This window comes from Pinus tabuliformis, chromosome 4_2 (assembly GCF_031772625.1).
Source record: "Pinus tabuliformis cultivar Carrire ecotype Pingquan chromosome 4_2, CPIR1, whole genome shotgun sequence".
In the NCBI taxonomy this organism is placed as follows: Eukaryota; Viridiplantae; Streptophyta; class Pinopsida; order Pinales; family Pinaceae; genus Pinus; species Pinus tabuliformis.
Window position 1 is genome coordinate 720038811 of NC_142304.1, and position 21207 is coordinate 720060017.

The 21207-nt window shown below is 36.3% G+C and overlaps 1 protein-coding gene across 1 annotated transcript; it reads right to left on the reverse strand.

The window, feature by feature from the left end:
• Window positions 1-19673: 19673 nt before the first annotated feature.
• LOC149171572 (uncharacterized) lies at window positions 19674-20786 on the reverse strand. The gene has a single exon (XM_089427509.1). It carries the CDS (start codon window positions 20594-20596, stop codon window positions 19871-19873), a length of 726 nt encoding a protein of 241 aa, XP_089283635.1. The 5' UTR covers window positions 20597-20786; the 3' UTR covers window positions 19674-19870.
• Window positions 20787-21207: the final 421 nt, after the last annotated feature.

Sequence of the window (21207 nt, forward strand, 5' to 3'; positions counted from 1 at the left end):
TGATGTATTTTTCCATGTACTTGTCTTTCTTTTGATGAAATGAATGGAGAAACTTCCCCACTATTGAAGTAGGGCCCGGAGATGTAGTCCACACTGGACAAACTTTGATATCAAACTTTTGTGTGCATTGTCTTATGATCTCCTTAATGTTGTTTTTTCTTTAAGTATTCGCATACATGGTTTTTACATGCTCTTTCATGTAATTATGCTAACATCAACCCAAGAAAATATCTTGGATAATGTCAATAAATTAGATATTTTTAATCAATTTTGGTGTCAGCGTGGTCTTCTTACTTATGTGAATAGCTAATGTGAATGATTACCAGAAAGTGAACGTGCAACAGGAAGAAGGAAAATGGAGAATGATAGAGCTTTTTGTTAAGCCTTCTACAGGATTGTAAACATGGTGGATATTTTGTTTGCCAATTATTAGAAGAAATTGGTGAAGAGTGAAAAGAAGAAGGAAGAGAAAGCAGAGGACGATGCTTCGGTAAATGAAGGATAACCTCCATCTCCATATTCAAGTGAATTTTCTTCTTCTTCATCTTGTTCTCATCATTCAATTCAAATCATCATCACCAAATCATTCATATAGAGAATGTTGAACTGAGAAGACTTCTATGAGAAGCAAAAGAGGAAAAACAGAGATTGTAACTTTAGTTACAAGCCACAGAAGAGGCCTTGGTAAAGTTGTAGTGCAATAAAGGCTTAGAGAAGCCATCATCACCCACTCTAGAATCGACAATTGAGGTAAACAATGTCGGTGATTCTTTAGTTTCATTGATGATGATTATGGTGTATTTGCAAGGCACTCTAAAGTCGCATGCTCACTAGTTTGAATCAATGCAGGCTAAGGCTACATCACACCATTCCACTAATTGTGATTGTAGGTCATCTCCAAAGGGAAGTGAGCATTCCAAAATAGGAGTTAAGGAAAGTTGTCCTCGTGAGAGCCGCACCAAAGAAAACCATTCAAAAAAGAAGGTCAAGAAAGTCTGAAGAAGGAAGAACCATTGCAAACATTGAAACAAACGTGGACATCAGGGAGGTACATGTCGCAAGCTCCATCTAGAGCTACGACCAAAGAAGGAAAGGGAGCAAGTAAAAGCACCTGTGAATGAACTAAACAATGAAGTAGTTCAACAAGGGAGCCAACTACAGGAAGAAAGCCCATTAGCCTGTAAAAGATTGGTAGTCTTTTTAAGTAGTTGAGCATGGCCACCATTGTAAACGGTTATAAAAGTGATGAATGTATAACATCACTTGTATATGCAACATAGTGATATTTTGGCCTTTTAATTGAATAAACAAAGGGGATGGGTTCTATTGTAAACATGACCATGAATGTTTTATAAACTCATGGAAAGTATGGTCTTGCTTGGGATATTGCAAATTGAACATGTATTGGTAGTTGCAGATTTGCATATGGATATAGGTATTGGTTTCATTATTCCAGGGTTTGAAGTACCAATGTGAATGAAAGGAAAGGTGACCTATTAAAGACATTTGTTATGCAAATCAACATTGCAATACGGTTTATACTTTTGGAGTACCAAAAGTTCTTCAGTGGGGAGGAATGTTCCAAGTGGCTCTTGAAAACCTCAAAAATCAAAGTCTTCATAATGTAGTGAAACCAAAAATAAGTTGTAGTGCTCATTGCTATAATTCCAGTGGCACAAACTACACTCAAATCCAAGTTTGTATGACCAACTTATTCCAATTGGAAGTTGACAAATTAAGAAGAGAAAAAAAGCCTACAACATACTACATGAAAACCACAAGACACATAAAGCAACAAACTAGACTATTAGCCATTTACACATAACTTCTAGTCATTGGCTCTTTGTCCCTTACACAATTTAAAAATAATAATAACATTAAAATCTCATTAAAAAACAAACCAATTAAAAAATATATAAAATATAGTTATTAAAATAAAATAACCATATGAAAATCATATACTAAAAAATGGTTATATAAAAATCAAACGAATATGTTAAAAGGCATACGGTCAAACGTGACACGGTGGATATATATATTAACCATATATGGTGATATGGTTGTAAAACCATATTAAAAAATAACAAATGTTAAAACGGTCATTAGTGACAAGGTTCAATAAATATTAAAGCCATGGTTATTTGTTATAACTATGCATTATGTTTATCCATGATAACAGGAAAAAAAAAATTACTTATTTGTCAAAATTAGCTAGGGTTTTCAAAGTTTCTCAAAATAGAGTTCATGATCATTTTTGAGTTCATGATCATTTTGTTTTTGGTCATGATGTGGGGTCCATAAAAGTTAAAAAGGGGTTTGTCATAAAGTTTTAATTTCAAATTTTTATATGCTTTACGTTTATTTATTCATAATTGGCTTTTAAATACTTCTACATAATTTTGTAGAAAATTCGGTTATAAAAACAAGGGATTTGCTACAGAAGTCTTAACAGTTTTGTAGCAACTCTCCATAGTAAAACCAGTTTTTTGCGACAAATTGTTGTAGGTTTTCATGAAGGTTAAGGTAGGTCTAAAACTTAGCAAAGGAGGTTCCAAAGGCATGTGTTTAGCTTACAAACATCAAGGAAGACCTTAGAACTTGCAGAACTTGCAAAGAGTTAGCAGAGAGGTGTTTTTTGAATTTGCTACAATTTTGTTTTTTGCTACAAAATTTCTGGAAATGACTGGTTTAGTCATCAACTTCAAACTCGCCTTCTAACCAAATGATAAGGAATTTTGGAAATCTGAAGGAGGTTTTTGTTCAGCACAAGGTCATCTACAAAACCTCTCTAAGTTTTTACACTGTAGAAATTCCCACTGTAGATCACCAGATAATGCAATATACTAAAGCAAAATACTTGATCTACTTCTACAAACAAACTTGTGGAAGCTTAATTGATTATGAGCAAGATCAAATAGAACACATATAACATAGAATGAGAAAGCAATCACACATGAACACAGAAGAATACTCTGGGGAAAGCCTCAGCTAAAAACCCCGATCTTTGTATTATCATACAAGTGGAAATATCTCTGGATTACACAAATCTTTAGCTCACAAGCTATCCAACTCTTAGTACAATCCCTCAATACAGCTCACGGACTGAATGGACACAACATATGCCTTCCTCCAAACCTCCAAGCCTCCTATTTCCTTGCGGAGTTTCTCCTAGGGTCCAGTGCTGCCACCTGTGTGAATTGGCCTCTCACACAACTCACCAAACTCAGAAGTAACTGCGCAATCTCCAAGGAATGAATTCCTTCTACATGCAAGAGATATCCTCAATGGAATATTCCTGAAACTAATAGTACATTGTCCCATCATCTGATCTCAAATGGATCTCTGACTAAACTGACATTCATGAGTTATTTATGAGAGAATATTAAATTATCTGAAGTGCAGCAGTTACATGCATGCATGCATTAACTAACTGAACTCACAATTAGTTCCACAAACTATTGGAACTAATCTAACTAGACTTAACTCAGTTAACTAAGCTAACTAATTACAACTCATCCTGATCTCCTTAATCAAGGGATAACTTCCTCAATCAAAGGGGAAATTGTTTCATGTCTTCACATAGACTGCATATTTGATTTTCTACAATTAATTCACTCAAAATGAATTAATTAATTATTTTACAAACAGCTGCTAAGATCAAATTCGAATTTTAATTCTCAATTTTAGTTTAGGGACTAACTAAAATTGGAATGTATCCCGAAATGCTATTTATAGCAGTGCTATTTTTAGCATTTCTTTTTTCTATTTTCAACACTCCCTCTCAACAAGAAAGGGATTATCAGTCACCCCATTCCTATCTCTGTGGAACTCGAACTTGCATTTTGACAATGCCTTAGTCAAAATATCTGCATCCTGTTCTTCGGTCGAAACATACAACAAATACATGATCCTCTTCACCACACAGTCTCAAAGATGATGATACCAGATATCTATGTGCTTGGACCTGTCATGAAATACTGGATTCTCAAAGAGTTTGATACAATTCTGATTATCGCAATAGATCACAGTTGGATCCATCCTCTGACCAAACAATCCCACTAGAACCTTCCGCATCCAAATGGCCTTGCATGCGGCCTGATTAGCAACCATGTATTTAGCATCTGCAGAGCTAAGTGCAATTGACCTCTGTTTCTTGCTGTACCAGGAAACTATAGCTGAACCAAGGTTGAAGATTCCTCCAGAGTTTCTCTTCCAGTCTGATGGACTCCCTGCCCAATCTGCATCTGTGAAGCCCTGAAGCTTCACTCCCTCTATCCATCTGTACCACAATCCATATTGAGATGTGCCTCTGAGGTATCTCAACACATGCTTCGCTGCCTTCCAAAATAGCTTGGTAGGCTGAACCATAGCTTGACTCAACTAGTTCACCTCAAAGCACAAATCTAATTGTGTGTTCACTAGATACATCAATGAACCCACAAGCTGCCGATAAATAGTAGCAGCTACTACCTCACCTGAAGTAGCATCCTCCTTCCTCTAATTACCAGCTAGAGGAGTTTGCATGGGCTTGCACTTCTCCATGTAGAATCGCCTGAGTATCTCATTGGCATACTTGCCTTGAGATACAAACACTTTCCCATCCTTCTGCCACACTTCCATGCCTAGAAAGTAGTGCATAAGACCCATGTCTTTCATCTCAAACTCTCTTGCAAGATCCTCCTTGCAAGACTTGACCAATTGATCATCACCTGTCAAAATCAGATCATCCATATAAAGAACAATTATCAATGGCTTACCTTCTACCATGATGTGGTAAAAGTTCGTGTCTGCTTCACTCTTGGTGAAGCCCAACCCGATGAAATAGTTGTCAATCCTGGTGTACCAAGCACGAGGTCCTTGCTTCAGCCCGTACAAAGCCCTCTTGAGTCGGCACACATGCGACTCACGATTGAAGGTATCAAAACCTTCCGGCTGCTCAATGTACACCTCTTCCTCAATCTTCCCATTGAGGAACGCAATCTTCACATCCATCTGATGGATCTTCCAACCCATCTAAGTTGATAGTGCCAACATCGATCTGATAAATGAGTGCCTTGCTACAGGAGCAAAAATCTCATCGTAGTCGATCCCCTCAACCTGTGAGAAACCACAGGCAAAAAACCTTGCCTTATGTTTCTCAACACTGCCATCAGCTGCCTGCTTTACCTTGTAAAGCCAACGGGAACTAACCACTAACTTGTCCTGAGGTCTTGGGACAACATCCCAAACACAGTTCCGAAAGGTGGAGTCATACTACTCCACCATAGCATCAACCCAAACTGGTTGTTGTACTGCTTCCTCGAATGAAGAAGGTTCAATCTCTACACACTCCCCAACCAAGGCCATGTAACTAGTGTACTGCTCGGGTGACCTCCTCTATCTGTGCTGAGAAGATGGATATCCCACATTCTCTCGCACATCCAGCATCAACCTATTAGCTTCCCTTGAGCGTTTCCACCCATCTCTGGAAGACTCAACATGAGTGGATGTCTCCACTCCCAGATCCTCTGCATGCAGTTGCTCCGCATCAGTATGAGGCTCCTCCTCCTTAGGAACTAAAAGTTCCTCCTCTACATGCAACTTGAGCTCCCTCTCAAGCGATACTCGCATGGCTTTCTGCTCATCGAACTTCAGATCTTTGCGTACCACTGTCCTCTGACTGGTAGGCAGGAACACACGATAATTGTGGGGTGTATCAATGTACCCCACAAGTATCCCCAACTCAGTTGTTGGATCTAGCTTCTTCCGAGCATCTTTGGTCACATGGCAATAAACCGATGATCCAAAGATCTTGAAGTGACTCACATTTGGTCGCTTCTCAGAAAAGGCTTCCATTGGTGTCTTCATCCCCAGTATACAGTGTGGGCTTCTGTTCTGCAAGTATACTGTTGTATTTCATGCCTCAGCCCACAAATGAAGTGGTAGGCTTTGGTCATGCAACATCACTCGAGCTGCTCCCACAATCGATCTGTTCTTCCTTTCAGCCACCCCATTCTGCTGTGGGTTATGGGGTGCCGTCAATTCCTGTTTAATTCCTTCTGCTGCGCAGAAGTCATTAAACTGTTTGGAGACATACTCTCCACCATTGTCGCTACGTAAGGCCCTTATTTTCTTTCCAGATTCTTTCTCTGCCAAGGCTTTAAACTCACAAAACCTTAAGAAGGTCTGATCCTTCTTCTGCATAAAGTAGATCCAACATCTACGAGAAAAATCATCAATAAAAATAACATAGTACCTTTGTTTAGCAGTGGAGGTTGTAGAGAATGGTCCACACACATCTTTGTGAACTCGCTCCAAGATTGCTCCAGCTCTACTGTCTTGATCCTGAAAGGAAGATTTCACATTCTTACACAAGGCACAACCTTTGCATGTATATGTCTGCTCCATTTTTCCCTTGGGAAGTCCGGTAGAAATCTTATGCATGATCTTCAAGGCCCCATGGTGCAAGTGGCCCAATATTCTATGCCATAGCTCGCCAACATCTTGGCTCTGCACCAACTTTGCTTTGGAACTCAATGCAGCATAGTCGTCTATCTCCAGCTTGTAGAGATTCTTTACTCGAATCCCAATCCTCTTGGTCAGTCAAGTGCCGATATACCTCAGGAATACCTTTCCTTTACTAAAGACTACATCATAACCTTTGTCTTCCAGCATAGCGATGGACAAAATATTCTTCTTCAGACCCGATACATACTTTACATCAGTTAGGGTGAGAGGAGCTCCATGCTCCCTCTGAAACACAACGGTACCTTCACCTTAAACACGATACTTTCCATCATCGCCCATCTCGATCCGCATCTGGAGATCCTTCTCCTCCAAGGTACTAAAAATATTATTGTCGCCGGTCATGTGGAATGAAGCTCCACTATCCAGGTACCAAACACATCCCACCATGGATGAAACCATGCATGCGATGAGAGAGAAATCTGATTCAAACTATGAGGCCAGTGCCTCACCATCTGATCCCTTCGAGGATCCCTTCTTGGATTTATTCTGTGGACAATTCGTAGAATAATGGCCCACCTCATGACAATGAAAGAATTTCACTTTCGATTTGTCAAACTTCTTCCCACCATGGGAAGAACTGGAATTGGAATGGGACGCCTTCCCTTTCCCTTTCCTCACCTTACTCGCTAAGGCTAGATTTTCTTCATCATCTTGCTTTGATGAAGATCCATCTCTGGTGCTTCTTTTTATCTCCTCCTGCATCAAATCCGACCAAAGTCATTCCCAATTTGGCAATTTCTATCTTCCATTTACCGAGTCTTGGTAGCCATTCCAGCTCTTAGAACGACCGAGGAGAGAAAGACTCACCATGTCATCATCGGTTGTCGTGATCCCTACACTTCCAAGCTCATCCCTGCAGGTGGTGAGCTTGTTCAGATACGTAGAGATCGCGTTGCCTTTTTCACACTTGATTTTCCGAAGCTTGCCTTTCAGACCCAACTTCCTCTGATCGCTACTGTTCTGATATAGATCTTTCAATTTTTTCCACATTGAAAATGGTGTCTCCTTCCCATGGAGGCTCGAGACAATGTGGTCTCGAACTCCCTCCAAGAGGAATCTCCTCGCTCTAGCCACACATTTCTTCCATTTCGCCAATTCTTGGGCATTAGATGCTACTGGCTTGGGGACTTCTTGATCAATGAAGTCCTTTAGACCGTTGTCCTCTAATACTGCTTCCATGCGATCCTTCTAGGATATATAATTTGAGCTACCATCAAGGGCATACTCAAGTCTCAAACCATTGAACGCCATTGGTGAAATTGAGATGTGATAAGAAATCGATTTCTATAATCAGAAACTTCAAACTTCAAACCTCTCCCTTCTTTGTATATTGTTCTTCGCTTTGATCACCTTTGCTCTGATACCATGTATAAATTCCCACTGTAGATCACCAAATAATGCAATATACTAAAGAAAAATACTTGATCTACTTCTACAAACAAACTTGTGAAAGCTTAATCGATTATGAGCAAGATCAAATAGAACACATATAACAGAGAATGAGAAAGAAATCACACATGAACACATAAGAATACTATGGGGAAAGCCTCAACTAAAAACCCCAATCTCTGTATTATCATACAAGTGGAAATATCTCTGGATTACACAAAGCTTTAGCTCACAAGCTATCCAGCTCTCAGTACAATCCCTCAATACAACTCACAGACTGAATAGACACAACATATGCCTTCCTCCAATCCTCCAAGCCTCCTATTTCCTTGCGCAGTTTCTCCTGGGGTCCAATGTTGCCACCTGTGTGAATTGGCCTCTCACACAACTCACCAAACTCAGAAGTAACTGCGCAATCTCCAAGGAATGAATTCCTTCTGCATGCAAGAGATATCCTCAATGGAATATTCTTGCAACTGATAGTACATTGTCCCATCATCTGATCTCAACTGGGTCTCTGACTGAACTGACATGCATGAGTTATTTATGAGAGAATATTCAGTTATCTAAAGTGCAGCAGTTACATGCATGCATGCATTAACTAACTGAACTCACAATTAGTTCCACAAACTATTGGAACTAATATAACTGGACTTAACTCAGTTAACTGAGCTAACTAATTACAACTCAAAGTACAACTCATCCTGATCTCCTTAATCAAGGGATAACTTCTTCAATCAAAGGGGAAATTGTTGCATGTCTTCACATAAACTTCATGTTTTATTTTCTACAACTAATTAACTCAAGATGAATTAATTAATTATTTTACAAACATCTACTAAGATCAAATTCTAATTTTAATTCTCAATTTTAGTTTAGGGACTAACTAAAATTGGAATGTATCCCGAAATGCTATTTATAGCAGTGCTATTTTTGGCATTTCTATTTTAGAATTTCTTGTTGCTATTTTCAACATACACATCTACCAGGGCTTGGATAATACACACTTATCTTTGAGGCTTATTTTACTGAATTTTTCCTAGCCAGATTTGTTGCAGAAATTTTAAAATTCGACTTGGTGGAGGTCCAGCTCAGCAAAGTCAACTAGGTCAGCACATCCACGTGGCATGAGACACATCAGCAGCACATTTAGCATTTGGTTGGATTCGATAAGGTCCACCAACAAAATTTTGTTGAGCTCATTAAGATAGAAGAGTCCTATTTGTATTGAAATTTGTGTAAAACAAAAAATCCCTAAAGTTTCTCAATAGGTGTCAAATAGGAATCTAGAATGATCGATTCTAGCCCCAAGTGGAAGATTTTGTAATTAATGATAAGATGGATAGGTTGGTCTATATATTTATAGTTTTTTACTAAAGGGGGATCGACAATGTGAAGGAGGCCACTCTTTGTAAAAAAATCAGTTAATACATATGTTGCAGCAACTCTGTTTTACTACCTGAGACTCATGTGTTTGGATTTATGTTTTATGTTTTCTCATCATGTTCTTTATGTTTCTATGTTTCTATCAGTGTTCATGGCAATCTGATTACTTGGAATTCATGACAAGTGCTCCAACTTCCTTCATTTGCTATGTATGACTGTAAATGTTTATTTGATATCAGTTTTAAAGCCAAATATGCCTCAGTTTCCATTAAGCATTGTTGTTTGTCAATGATTTTCCTTTATCTGACTCCATGCCCAATGGTGGCAGCCATCACATTCTCCTTCACCTGTAAAACCACATAAAAAAGAAAACCAAAGTTAGCCATCTGAATTTTTGAGCTTATCATAGTCAAATTTTTAAGTATATTGAGAGAGCCCTCTCAGATTGGAAGGGCTAACTTCCAGTCAAAAGTTGGTTTGAAATAGTTATGCTAGGTTGAAGGTTGACACAACCCAACCCTTTCTAGCCCAGTGATAACGCATTATATTATGATGGTTGGAGATTTTAAAACAACGGTTCCTATTAAATAATCAACGGACAATTTTTATTTGTAAAATGTTGTTTTGTTGTTTATAAAAATATACACATGGGTGGTTGGGTCCACAAGGTTGAAACCGCAGCCCCCGGGTCACCAATAACCCAATAGTCATACACCAAACATATGCACCCAAGTGGGCCTTTGGTATTATTTTCCACAAAATATTATTTAAACCCTCAGCACTCATATGGCGCAACAGACGGAGGTAGACCAAGAAGGAGTGGAATGATGAAGTCATGGAACTAAGAAGGTCTGGGAATTGTGACAACAAAACCATGATGCACCCAAGAAACTAGAGGGATGAACCTTTCCCAGTCATGTTTTTCAAGATAGAATATTCCATGCAGAATTTGTGAGGGATCTTGAAAATTCCCTATGGGGCCAAAATTTTAGGTGGCAGAATGTGGCCAACTTTATACTCATTTTAACCAGAATTTCACAGGGATCATAATGATGTGGTCATTTTTTGCATCTGAGTAGAGTATTTTAGGGGGCATGGCAGAAACCAGCATTTTTCATTGATCGTTGGGCACGAAGTTTGAGATAGCAATGTGCCTTTCAAAAGTAGGTGATTTTTACTATCAAAAGTCTCAGGACGATGAGACGAACTCGCTAGTGTTGTGATTGTTCTGATTTGAGTAGCTAAATTTCAAGTCACTCCCAGGATTGGAGATATAATGATGTATTTTTCCATGTACTTTCCTTTCTTTTGATGAGATGAATGAAGCAACCTCCTCACTATCGAAGCAGGGCCCAGAGATGTAGTCCACACTGGATGAACTGCATTATTAATCTTTTGTGTGCATTGTCTTATGATCTCTTTTATGTTGCTTCTTCTTTTAAGTGCTTGCATACATGGTTTTTATATGCTCTTTCATGAAATTATGCTAACATCAACCGAAGAAAATATCTTAGATAATGTCGGTAAATCAGAGATTTTGGATCATGGAGAAAAGAGTCAATTCTCTATCGACTCTATAAATAATATATTGGTGAGTGTAATAGAGCTATGTGGATCAAGAAAAGGAAGTAATGTAATCTAAGGCAAAGGATGAAAGGTGCACAAAAAGAGGTGTGAGGGATTTTGAGACTTGAGAGGTGAGAATGAAGAGGTCTGAAGTGTGAATGAGGTCTGAGGTGCGACTTGAAGTTTGAGGTGAAGCAAAGGTAAAAAGTCTGAAATATTGAAAAAAATCAAATTTCCTTACAATGTGGAATCTTGAAAAATCCATAGTTCCATGGCAGTATCCATAAGTTAACATGAGACTTTGACAAAATTATTATCATCAACCAATAGTTTGTTTATTTGCCCTCTGCATACCAGGATTTTCATAAAAGGTATGTTGTGCATTTATCCCAATATCCTATACCTAGGAAGCCCTCAATCAGAGCCTCGGTTGTCGAGGTGCTTAGTTGAAGCATTTGGGAGCTTAAGGTCCTCGCCCTGGAACTTTTGTAAAAGGTGTATTCTCAATTTCTCCTGTAATCCGATGTTCCAATAAGCCCCTAGGCATATCCCCTGGTTATGTGGTGCTTAGCTATAGTGCCTAAGAGCTTAAGTCCTTAGCATATTGCCATACCATAACTTTTGTTAAAGCACATATTCAACCATTCTTCAATATTTCAACTTCTAGTAAGTTGTTGGTAGTAGCCCCTGGTTGTGTGGTGCTTAGTTGTAGAATTTAAGAGATTAATTCCTCAACATACGTCACACCAATAATTTAGTTAAAGTGGATATTCAATAGTTCTCTAATATTCCAACTTCTAGTAAGCCCTTAGTCGTAGCTCCTAGTCACATGGTGCTTAGTTGTAGCACCTAGAGCTTAAGTTATTAGCATATTGCATATTGAGATTTTATTAAAAGTGCAATTCAACAATTCTTCGTTATCTCGATACCTGGCAAGTGCCTGGTCACTGTGCTTGGTCGCGAAGGTGCTTGGTTATAGCTCTTGGGGCTCAAGGCTAAGGTCCTTGGCTAGGAATTCTTATAAAACATGTATTGTTCAAATTCTTCATTGAACTAATATTCCACTAAAAGAATGGTTACAACCCTTGATCGTGAAGGTGGTTAGTTACAACACATGGAGCATAAGGCTTAAGGACCTCAGCATATCACATATTGGGAGTTTTAAAAAGTCACATTAACAAGATTCTTTGATATCTTGATACTCTAGTACTTTGAGGTCATCAAGAGAAAAAAATTCAAACATCTGATGGGAACTTTTCCTATCATTTGGACTTGAAAGATCATGTTTTTGTAAGCTGTTTCAATGTTAGTGATTTCAAGGTATTATTCTCAATATATCAATATAAAGCAAAAAATTGAAGTTTTCGCCCCCCAATGCCCCAAGTCAAAGGAAAGGCAGTTGTTATCACATCATCTTGTATTCTCAGTACCCAATAAATTCATGGACGCATCCCAAGGACATATCATGTGATGCTCAAGTGTTTTGACACCAACTTTGAAAAGTTGGGATTGAAGGAAATGTGAATGTATCGAAATATTATGAAGGTGTTGTTGAAAATAGCAACAAGAAATGATAAAAATAGAAGTGCTAAAAATAAAACTGTTATAAATAGCATTTCGGGATACATTCCAATTTTAGTTAGTCCCTGAACTAAAATTGAGAATTAAAATTCGAATTTGATTTTAGCAGCTGTTTGAAAAATAATTAATTAATTCATCTTGAGTTAATTAGTTGTAGAAAATCAAACATGAAGTCTATGTGAAGGCATGCAACAATTTCCCCTTTGATTGAGGAAGTTATCCCTTGATTAAGGAGATCAGGATGAGTTGTACTTTGAGTTGTAATTAGCTAGCTCAGTTAACTAAGTTAATTCCAGTTAGATTAGTTCCAAAATTTTGTGGAACTAATTGTGAGTTCAGTTAGTTAATGCATGCATGCATGTAACTGCTGCACTTCAGATAACTGAATATTCTCTCATAAATAACTCATGCATGTCAGTTCAGTCAAAGACCCAGTTGAGATCAGATGATGGGACAGTGTACTATCAGTTGCAGGAATATTCCATTGAGGATATCTCTTGCATGCAGAAGGAATTTATTCCTTGGAGATTGTGCAGTTACTTTTGAGTTGTGTGAGAGGCCAATTCACACAGGTGGCAGCATTGGACCCCAGGAGAAACTACATAAGGAGATAGGAGGCTTGGTGGATTGGAGAAAGGCATATGTTGTGTCTATTTAGCTTGTGAGCTATATTGAGGGATTGTACTGAGAGCTGGATAGCTTGTGAATTAAAGCTTTGTGTAATCCGAAGATATTTCCACTTGTATGATAATACAAAGATCGGGGATTTTAGCTGAGGATTTCCCTAGAGTATTCTTCTGTGTTCATGTGTGATTGCTTTCTCATTCTCTGTTATATGTGTTCTATTTGATCTTGCTCATAATCGATTAAGCTTTCATAAGTTTGTTTGTAGAAGTAGATAGAGTATTTTGCTTTAGCATATTGCATTATCTGGTGATCTATAGTGGGAATTTCTATAGGTGTGACAATGTTGTTACATTATTCTAATAAGTACATAGTATTAAATGCTTGGTGTTACGAGCATCAATTTTTGAATGGTGGATTAAAGGAATCATCTTGCTCAAAATTACATAGTGAGGGGTTACTACACATAGAGAACAAAGTGGAGTTTAGAGAAGCAATGCAGACCATTGTAGAACAAATCATAGTGCATATAATAAAGGGGATTGGTGTCTCCAGTAGATCGGTGCCTGCAAAATCTTGCAACAAAGGGGGTTGGTGTCTTCAATAGGTTGGTTCCCATAAATTCATGGAACAAAGGGGATTTGTGCTTCCAGTAGCTTGTTTCCACCAAATTGTTGTAACAATAAGTTGATGCCTACAAAGAACTACTATATAAAGAAGTTGTTTGGTTTTCTTCTGAAAGGGTTTCCACTTATATCTTATTTTTCATGTTCCGCTTATGAGATTGATGTCTTATGGTTCTTGAATATTTAAATAAGTAAAGATTGTCTTATGTTGATTCACCCCCCACCATGCCTCTCAATGTAAGTGTGAATTCAACAGAACGACATAAGAGAAATTATGCATGGGACCAAGATAACGTTAAGAAGGAAAAGACACCCTTAGCTAGGATGACAAAGTAAGATAGTATGAATACTCCAATGGCCTACTTAAAAGTTGACTTTTCTAGTAGGATTTTTGTCTTGCTTTAGATAATTTCTACTTAGTACTTGGCCTTTATCGTCCTCAAACTTTATTTTATTCCTCTTGAAAAGGGGACCATCTTTGTGTACTTGGTTTAGGAGGACACCCTTTGAGGTAGTAGACACTGATGGGACTAGGGAATATGTGGCAAATTGGTGGTTTGAAGCTTGGGAAGAAATGACATGTTGGGAAAGGCAAGGGAGAGGTGGGAAGAAAAGAAGGGGTCACAAATGGACCAATAGAGCATCTTCGTTATCTCGCTTAACTCATTCCTCTCAAGTAGCAAGGGAGGCTTGAGTGGTGGAACAAAGGTATTATTGACTATGTCCGAAAGAGGATAAACAAAAGATGGCGAAAATATAAATAGAGGTAGAAGAGAAGAAACAAAGGCTAATTTAAGACCAAATTATGTATAAGGTGCAAGACTAGGTCAACAAACCCTATGTATTCACATATAAGAGACGTGAAATTTTATAAGATTGTTGAAACTTTGTGAATGATAAAAACTATAGTGGCTTGGCCCTAGAAAAAGCTTAGACTACTTAAAAAAGACACTAGGCATACCCTTAAGATCTTTGAGAACGAGTTTGAGCTATTATATAAAAGAATTTTTTTAGTAAAATTTTTAATTGCGCCAATAAAAAAAGCCAATAACTACACAATCTCATTCTCCTTGAGGATTACAAGCTAGCCTCAAGCCCAATACTTCTAAAAGGTGACCCACTCAAATCTATTAATGAATAGAAGAATGTGAAATATAACAATTTTCACCCAAATATTAATTTAAATTAAAAAAAAAAAATTTACAAGAGTATAAATTATTAAAAAAACTTCCTATAATATTATATCTATAAATACCACACATCTTAACCACGCGGAATCCTTCTTATAATATTATTACTTTTATAAGATACCACCCACCTCAACCAAAGGGACCTAGCGACTACAGTGGCACTTTTAGCTATTGACTTTTGGCTGAACACCTATATACTTATCTTGAAAGTCGTGATGAAGCTTCATTTTCCCATTCATTTAGCGTGAAGAATGAACCGGGGATGAGAATACTATGCCACACCAAAAGTGGTGGACCAGAGTTTCAGTCACTGTTATTATTATTATTATTATTTTAATATCCCCAACAATAACACAATGTGGATTCGTAGTGTGTTGAAAAAGCGTGATATGAAAGGGGTGGATGATAATTACAGAAAGGATCTCAATAATCTAACTTAATGGCAAGCATATACACAATCTCAAACACTCACTCAATCTTTTCTGATCCTATTCTCCTCCAACAATTCATTTACGTACGGCATCATCCATTCCATTCTTCTCCAATCCAATCCAATCCAGACCAGTGACTCCACCACCTCCCACAAATAAAACATATCAAATCATGAAACAGCCTTTCATCTTTTTCCCTTTTTCTACCACCCAACATTGTACTTTCGGGCACGAGAGAGTCGGGAACACCCAACGGAACAATATTCCTTTTTCTCAAGTACAACATCAGTTGTCATCTCAAGTATATATACATTAAATATATGTTAAAATACATTACCTTACTTGCGACCACCTTGTATATATATATTAGATATCGCCCTGTATAATATCTTTTTCTCTTTCATGGGCCACACACAACCCCTATAATATATACATTAAATATATGTTTTCTCTTTCATGGGCCACACATAACCCCTATATATACATTAAATATATGTTACCTTACTTGTGACCACCATGTATATATATACAAGATATCGTCATGTATAATATCTTTTTCTTTCTTTCATGGGCCACACACAACCCCTATAATGAAATACAAATAAAATATCAAGCGCTTTTTCTGTGAACGCAACAGTTTTGCTACGTAATAAGTATTGACCATCATAATATTCGCATGGAATGAATGTATTATTTAATTCCTAACTTATATGTGGAGACCCACATATGTTCGGAAGGCAAATCCAACTACTCTTGCACCTAAAAATAACACCTGCACCTTTAAAAAAATTATTTGGCTATTATAATATTAAAATTTAAAAAGCCAAAGGATCACTTATACATTTATAGAAAGTTTAGGTGATTTAAAAAAAATTTCCCCTTTCCAAATCAGGTAAACATAATTATCGGTAAAATGTCGATAGTATTTTAAAATGAAAAATAAATTTAACCATTATAAAACTTTAAAGTATTTAAAATATATAAACTCGAACAACTTTAAAGCATTTAAAAAGGCCAAAGGATCACTTAACCATTTATAGAAAGTTTGGGTGATTTTGATTTTTTTTCCCTTTTGAAATTAGGTAAACATAATTATGGGTAAAATGGCTATAGTATATTAAAATCAAAAATAAATTTAACCATTTTATAAAAAATTTAAGTATTTAAAATATATAAACTCAACAACTTTAAAGCATTTAAAATATATAATTTCAAGAACTTAAAGTATATTTTTCTTAATTTTATCTTTAAAGTTTACTAAAAAAATTGTTTAATTATATTATTACATTTTATAGGGACAACGAGACGGGAAGGGTACTTGATAGTCTCGAGGAGAATAAAGTGTCAAGTACTCAGGGGTATTGGTCATATGATAAATAAATAATCAAATAGAGATGTATGGTCTCTACCAAATATTTTTGTTTGCCAAAGAATATCACTGGGCACACTTGCCATTATGGGAGATCCTCTCATAATCCTACATCATCTAGTCAAAGGCTCTCTCCCAAAAGAGAAATCTATGGAAAACATCATAAAAAGAATGAGAAAATTGGGGAAGATATCCATCCAAAACACACTTCCATGTTCTAAGAGACTTCAATAGAGAAGCAGAAAAATATACTAAGTAAGTTGTAAATTGAAGATACGTGAATTGAAAATTAATGGTTAAATCAAGGCTACTATAATCCCTAATGATGATGGATGAAATCTATTAAAAAATTCCCTAAATAAAGTTATGTATTGTAAATTTTGTGTTTTGTTGGGAAACTTTGTAATATATTCACCTACAAAACCCCTCTTTTTGTTGCTTAAATATATTATGAGAAAAAAACACATATTCTAATTGGAAAAGAAAACAAATGAAAATTTTTAATGAAGCATTTATTGTAAACAAAACACATCATTATATAATATAAATAATCATTCATATAAATAAGATATATGTACTCACCATTATAAAAATATTTTTGTTGTTTAAATTTTATTTTAAATATATAAATAAATTTAAAACTCTAAAAATGCTGAGACATTCCAATTATAAATTAATAATTAAATCCATACATCAATACATCCTTACTAAATTATTAAATTTCTAGCAAATTTAATTTCTAGCAAATTTAATAAAAAATATATGTTAGGGAAAAAATATATAATAATAATAATTAAAAAATATTTAATCTAAAATTTTAGAAATTTACGATTTTTTTTTAATAAAAAATATAAATCTATGACTTCGATTTTCCTCACCGATATAATTTCATTCAGGTAATTGTGGTTAAGTTTCGCAGTAGTTGAGCGAAGGATAAGGTCGTGGTTAGGTTTCTTAGTTGTTGAGAGCATGATAGGGTTAGGGTTAATGGGAGAATGAATGGTTGAAGGACAGAGACGTTGAGGTTTCCGTCACGCCTGTCGCTTTCCATCAGTCCTTTTCTCGTCTTCGTGACTCGTGAGAAATTGTCGATACTCGATTTATCCTATCTACCGATTTGTTCGTTCAGCCATACAAATTTGATGTCTGATTCGAAGAAAAAGACGTATCAACTTGATCCACCCACGTTTTAATCCATGACCTCTGATCCCTGGTGTGGACCGGTGACCTAGCACATCGTTTTTGCCGGTTATATTCCGGTCCACTGCCCCACGCCTCATAGACTTTGCGGAATTAGTCCCAAAATTTAGCTTCAACCCGTTTAAAAAGCATTGTTCACATTTTTTCTCTAAAGGGATCCACTTGCAGTATAATAGATGACGTGCAGATAAAGCCTGTATAGGTATTGAACGAATATATTTCTGAATACACTAGGGAAAGAGAGGTGCTAATTTTGCTCCCCGTATGTTCCGGTAATGTTCCGGTTGAAGGAAGATTGTAAAAATAAATTTTGTTCGAATTAATTTATTTATTTTATTTAGTGAGGAAATTAATTATAAATTAATAATGAGAAAATTTATTATTACTGGTTTTCAAATGTACGTTAATTTATCACTATTATTTAACGAAAATTAAAGGTTTGGAATACTAAATACATTTTCATTTTGAGTGGTTAACATGTTTAGCTTAACAAATCAAAAGCAATTATTAAATATAATTAAATTTTATACTTTATTTATTTTGTTAATTTTATTTTAGATAAATTTAAATAAAAATTTATCAGCATAATACATTTAAATAATGGTCCATGGAGCTTTGGATTGATGGTGAATGGGTGCACTGTTAAGGCACCCCTTGCGATAAGTCACTGGTTCAAATCCCTTGTGGGTGCTTACCTACCAAAAAAAGATTTAAATAATATATTTTATATTATTTAAATATTTAAAATATTAAATTTATTTATTAATTTAAAAATACAATTTAAAAAAAAAAAAATTATATTTAAAAACAGCGCAAAAATTCAGCATGATAATAAAGTCTGCTTAATATTATGTTATTAAAGTTTAGTTTAAACATAATTGTTAAAATAATTAGTTGTAGAGAATTTTGACAAAAGAATTAAGAATACTCTTTTATATTTGTAAATGGTACTAATTAGATACCAGAGAAATAAATTTCAAATATTTATTTATTTAAACGGGTTTTACCAAAAAGTGAAATTGCATATCATATTGAAGGCAGAGAACCATTCTGATCACCACTTAAACCAAGTTTTCAGGACACAAAATGTAAAATGTATAATGCAGTCACAATGTTAAATCTTAAATACAGATTTAAGATGAGTTATGAGGGATTCAATTTTTTCGGTTGTAATTTTTTTTAATGAATAGATATCATTTAAATGTTTTGTATAATTATTTTTATTTTTTTAGATTTTTTAAATTTTATCTTGGTTGATATAAGTAAAATTCAACTTTGTAACTGACAAATAAGTTTACACATCATAAAACTCAATAACAATATGTAAAATAAGTTAAAAGATTCAGTTAAATTTGTTATATTTTTTTTGTAAGTTTGCTAGGACTACATCTTCGCCATGTCCAACTTTAAGAATAGTACAAGATTTGAACCCAAAACTTCTGTTTTTATGAAACTTTATTTCCCAACTTTAATGTAAATGACTGAATGATACTAATGAATCCTGCATTTTTCGATAATGATACCCCAGATCTTTTCACTATGGCATTCCAATTGGGGGATCTAATTAACACTAAGTTTATGCGACATAACAGTCTTTAAAACGTTCGTAGTTGCACAAAACAGGTTAATAGATTTCTAACAGATTGCTATCAAAGGCACTTCATTAATTTAGAACAAGTATCAAACATTGAAAAATCGACTCTATTTCGTGTGAAAGTAAGTCGTTCGACCAACAGAGCGCAGAGCACACATTCAATATTTCACGGATAACATTTTGACAAATGTGTAGAAAACTGCGAGAAAGTGCTTTGAAAATCGAGGCCCATCGGCCTTCGTCTTTAAAGATAAAATTTTGTTACAGACTGCTTCAGAGTTACAACAGCTCGTATAAAAAACCAAAAAACAGGTCAGGTGTACAGCTACATTCTCGGTTCTGAGAACACTTTCTACTTTGAATACCAGACAAATGTTCATCTCAATAACTAATTTACACTTTTTTCCTCATTGGCGCTCCGGTGATGGGATTGGTCTGATATCGTTCCCAACTTCATCAGACTCAGCTCCTCCACTGACTACCAATCCAACTTCTTGCTGTGGCTGTTCACACACATTTTGAACGACTGGATGTTCATTCAAAAGCCAAATGTCATCCTCCCACAGAGACCCATAGAAAATCTCAGAAGTCTCAACATAGCCATGCACAGCATCTGAATACATAATATTGTCCACCGAATCTCCATCAATATGGCTCATGATGATTCCAAGTTCATCAGCAGTATGGTCCACGAAGAAACCGAGCTCTGCACGAACATCGTCATAATACGTTAAATTCCCAGCTTCTGAATGCAAGTCTCCAATATCAGAAACAGAGGTTGCTTCAGAATTCCCATCTGTTAATTCGCCTTGTTTAATTGAACCCATCTCAGTACTGCACAGTTCATCAACATCAACAACCTCAACCTCAACCGTTCCTTGCCCCTTCATCCCGATTTCATCTTCCAGAGATTTTATAACTCCATTCAGCGTTTCCTCCTCAACCAGATTCACAGCTTCTGGACTATTATTATTATCATCCATATTATCAATCTTTTCAAGCAAGGCCATGAGATCACTGTCATGCATCAAAGCTCCGCTGTTGATTCGCTTGGCATCTGGGAAATCCAAGCCGCCATTCCAATACTCATCTCTCCCTCGCTTATTATAACAAACTTGGGAAAAACCAGCCATCTCTGCAAAACGCAATATAGATAAGAGATAATACTGCAATAAATCAAGTGCCACACATTAGAGCCTGCTGCCTCGCTTATATGCACATCTCGGGTGCTCGATAGTTGCAGAATATGTTGTTGGTATATCAGATTTTCCAACTACACACCACCCAAGGCACCCCACTCTTGCCTACAATATATAGGTAGCCGCAGGGGGATGTAATAATTAGATAGATTAAAGAATTATAACTTAGGCTTCGGTTAACAACCTCCGATGTATGCGTATTCGTAGGCCCTACGTAAAACTACCTCAGAGTCCGAATCACGTTCTCCTACCGCACAAGTTACCAGTAAATAAAATTTCTTTGGCAAAACTACTATTTGAAACTGACCACATTCCTGATTCAGACCTGACACTCCTCCGACACTTCGCAACAGGCGCCGCTCATGCCTTTCCCGGGAAGTTGGACCAGGCTGAGTCGCCCCGTCAATGATGTACTGTAACTCGTGGACTTGCGTAAATCCCAATAAATATTTTAATGTCTTGGTTGTAACAGAAGTTTGTGGATTTGCGTATTTCTCCATCCGGATTTTTTTATTACATTGAATCTACACGTCCGTACTGTAGGG

Excerpts from the sequence above, each read along its gene's own strand:
- LOC149171572 (XM_089427509.1), bottom strand. The coding sequence starts at position 20,596 with ATGGCTGGTTTTTCCCAAGTTTGTTATAATAAGCGAGGGAGAGATGAG.